The sequence below is a fragment of the Formica exsecta genome, unplaced genomic scaffold (genome assembly GCF_003651465.1).
Source record: "Formica exsecta isolate Colony F162 unplaced genomic scaffold, ASM365146v1 scaffold2646, whole genome shotgun sequence".
NCBI classification, from domain to species: Eukaryota; Metazoa; Arthropoda; class Insecta; order Hymenoptera; family Formicidae; genus Formica; species Formica exsecta.
Window position 1 is genome coordinate 1 of NW_021849911.1, and position 4,106 is coordinate 4,106.

Genomic DNA, 4,106 nt, shown 5'->3' on the forward strand with positions numbered 1-4,106 from the left:
ATAAAACCATAAAATAAAAAATAATAAAATAAAACTAAATTATAAAATCATTAAAAAAAATTAATCAAAAAGGAACTTTAAAAAAAACGCATGTATCCGGATGGTGCGGATGGCGCGGATGGCGCAGGCACATATCCAGATGGTAAAGGCATATATCCGGGTGGCGCAGGCACATATCCGGATGGCACAGGCACATATCCGGATGGCACAGGCGGCGCAGGCATGTATCCGGACGATGCAGGCGTCGCGGGCATGTATCCGAATGGTGCAGGCGTCGCGGGCATGTACCCGAATGGTGCAGGCTGCGCAGGCACGTATCCGGATGTCACAGGCACATATCCGGATGGCACAGGCGGCGCAGGCACGTATCCGGATGATGCAGGCGTTGCAGGCACATATCCGGATGACAGGGGTGCCGGCATGTACCCTGTTGGCGTTGGCGGCATGCCGGCGTTTTTTTATTATTCGAAAAAGTAATACATGATATTATTAGCAATTAAAAATAAACCGGTATAATGAAAATTATATGTACATAGTACAATTTCAAAATTTGTGTATATATATATCATTCTTTTTCGAATAATAAAAAGAACAAATACAATAATTACATAATTGATAAATTACCAAACTTTAATACCAATTTTGTAAATAATAAATTATTAATAAGATATATATGCATACTTTCATCTTTATATAAAGTTCACTTTTTATTAATTTGGACAAGTGTGAAACAAAAATACAATAATTAATTAATCACTATAGTAATCACTTTATATATATGTGCATATATATAAAGTTGCTAACTTTAGATGAAAATATATGCATACACACACGTTAGCATATCAGCATATTACAGGTAATAAGAGAAGTTCGACATTCAATTGGTCAATTAATTATTGCATTTTCCTTTTACACATATCAATATAAACCAAAAATGTTAAACTTTTTGTGAAAGTAAAGATGTATATTTATATGCATTTTATTAGCATTTTTTACTAACAAAATTAGTTACGTATTTTATTTGATAATTAACTTTTTTACATTTTCTTTCTAAACTAAAAAAATTGCAAAAGGATAACCTGCGCATACAGCGCAGGCACGTATCCGGATGGTGCAGGCGACACAGGCACGTATCGTGACTGAACATGGGAGGGGAAGGGAAGGTTGCTTTTCTTAAAAACGCCGTGTTCCTTACTCGGGTTCGAACCCGAATCTATGCGGTAACAAACAAGCCTGCACTTACCACGTGCGGCTATTAATCGTACCGATATTTATTGTATCAATACTGTCATTTATGTTATACTTACATATGTACATAAATATGCATCAAATATGTATATAAATCATCTATTAGTATCACAGAAACTTTTCGGCTTGTGTAAAAGATTTCCTGTCCTCCCTGTGAAAATTTGAAAGTCTTATATCCGATGGCTGTGACTTGCCCTAAATATTTTAAAATTATTATTTTCTTATTTTATATGTCCAAAATAATTGTAATACATTAATAAAATTTTGCCGATGAAAATGACACTAACAACTAATGAAACACTCTGATCACAGAAGAATGATAATTGTAAAACAATTATGTAATTAAAATTATTTCAGTAAAAATAATCCGATTTATGCCGTGCTTGATGTCAAAATGTTTTACTCACTGAAATGTTATTAATCCACTACAATTATTTTCAGATATATAAAATACGAAATACAGAAATTTTATTTTCTATAGTAAGATGACATATAAATGTGAAAGATGACAGATTATACTTTAAATATATATCTGTATTACTACTATTTATATTCGGAGCGTAATTAATAATCTTTTGATTCTTACGTCTAGCGATATGATAAATTAATGTAACCATTTTTTTATCTTGAATGTAACCAAGTCTGTCAAGGTAGGGAGATGCCATTTTTTATTTTTTTTTTTGTTTTTTTGAAAGTCGAGCGACTGCGTTCTTTTATAATTTCTGATTTTTGATTTTACATTCGCTACGATGGCTTTAATTTTATATTTTGATTGTGTAGACGTATCAATGAAGGTTAATTGTCTTTACTAAAGAACTTCACGATAAGATTCGCGAGTGTGTCTAATCTATTATTAATAATTTCAATGCTGTTCTCGAGTTTATCTAACCTGGATTGAATTTGAGATACGCCTTGCGACGAGTCTGTGTTAACCTTCATGGATCTTGTTCTGTCGTTCGCACGTGCCTCTGTCTGAATGACCGGTTTTTCATATTTATTCGTGCTCACTCTAACTGCATCTGCGAAAGATATACAATATTAGGCCTAACCGATCCGCTGCCCCGTTCGAGACTATTAACTTGATTTTGATGCTGTAAAAGTTGCTTCTTAATTAACCTGTTTTTTAACTCTAACAATACGGGACAACCTCTATATGATGCTGGATGACCTGTTGTTTTACAATTTATACAGTATACTTCTTTGTGATCCTTGGGTACCGCTGCACATTCTCCTGGCTTGTGGTCCTCTTTGCATTTCACGCATCTGTATTTGAGGTTGCAATTGGCCGCCGCGTGTCCGATTCTTTGGCATCGTTTGCATTGTATGGCCTCCTTCCTGTGAAGTTTCTCCCACGAGATTATGTGGTGGAAGAGTGTTTTTACCTTCCACAGTTGCGCTGCATTGCTGTCCGCGGTAATCTGCACCAGGAATATAGGTAGAGTTCTACCCTCCTGTACCGAGCTTCGTGTTGAGAATCTGGTCACTTTATTCAAAGAGATGTTCTGTATTTCTTGCCGCTTCAATTCTTCCATAACTTCGTGTGTTTCAAAGGTCTGATTTAACCTTTTGAGTAGGAATGTGGCGTTCTTATCTTTCTTCGGTGTATATGAGAAAAAGTTCGTATTAGCCTCCAATAAAGCCTGTTTGACTTTTTTGAAGTTGTCTATGTTGTCTATTTGTAGTATGTGTTTGTTATCATTAACCCTTTTAATATGAAAGTTTGCACCTGCTATTTCATTTGCTAGCTTCCAGGTATCCCTGGGATCCTGACTGAAAATGTTTATGGGCGGAGGCTTCTTCCGTTTTTCTTGTGACGAAGGAGGGTTTCCGGTTGTCTTTTTATGTTGTTTATTTGTGTATGTATTATGCCCTGTTGAGATTTGACTATCTATTTTTTATGCTAATGTCCGGTGTGCCTTGACCGGTGCTTTGCGTTACCTGTCATTGTCTAGACTCTTTATATTTACTGTCGGATTCTTTCAATTCTTTATTTTTACTTTTGGTTCCTTCTATCAGTAGTTTTAGCTTTTGATTTTCTAAGATGAGTTGCCTCATCTTACTCTCTAAACTTTCATCTAGCACTTCTTTTTTTTTCACATTGCCGTTCAAATTGATCTTCGATTTTCGCTTCATTGCTGCCGACAGATTAGGTTCCACTTTTAACTTAGCTGGATTTAATTTATTTATGCTTTTCGTGAATTTCGACATTGAGGGAGATGTTAGTTTCCCTTTCGTTATTTTGGTTATGTCTGCGATCACGTCGGTCTTCGGCGAACATTCTTTGTCTTTTGTGGTTGTATTTTCCGAATCGGCTATTTGACTCCAAGAGCAGCCTTTATCCGTAACCCCGGTGGTATCCATCGCCTCCAGGAGAAGGCCTGAAGCCGATGCAACTGTTTCTGAACTTTGAAAAGATTTCTGCTGTGTGTAAATGATTGATCTACACGGAGCCGCTTACAATGCGACTTGTCGCTATGGCGCGCACCGCGCGACTCGCACTTACCACGTGCGGCTATTAATCGTACCGATCTTTATTGTATCAATACTGTCATTTATGTAATATTTACATATGTACATAAATATGCATCAAATATGTATATAAATCATCTATTAGTATCACAGAAACTTTACGGCTTGTGTAAAAGATTTCCTGTCTTCCCAGTGAAAATTTGAAAGTCTTATATCGGATGACTGTGACTTGCCCAAAATATTTTAAAATTATTATTTTCTTATTTTATATGTCCAAAATAATTGTAATACATTAATAAAATTTTGCCGATAAAAATGACATGAAACACTATGATCCCAGAAGTATATGTAATTATTTACAATGTATTTTTTTTAACAATTATTTGTTT

The 4,106-nt window shown here is 35.4% G+C and overlaps 1 protein-coding gene across 1 annotated transcript; it reads left to right on the plus strand.

Moving 5' to 3' along the window:
* Nucleotides 1–90: 90 nt before the first annotated feature.
* On the plus strand, nucleotides 91–477 carry LOC115236923 (glycine-rich cell wall structural protein-like). Its single transcript, XM_029809660.1, has one exon. It carries the CDS (start codon nucleotides 91–93, stop codon nucleotides 475–477), a length of 387 nt encoding a protein of 128 aa, XP_029665520.1.
* Nucleotides 478–4,106: the final 3,629 nt, after the last annotated feature.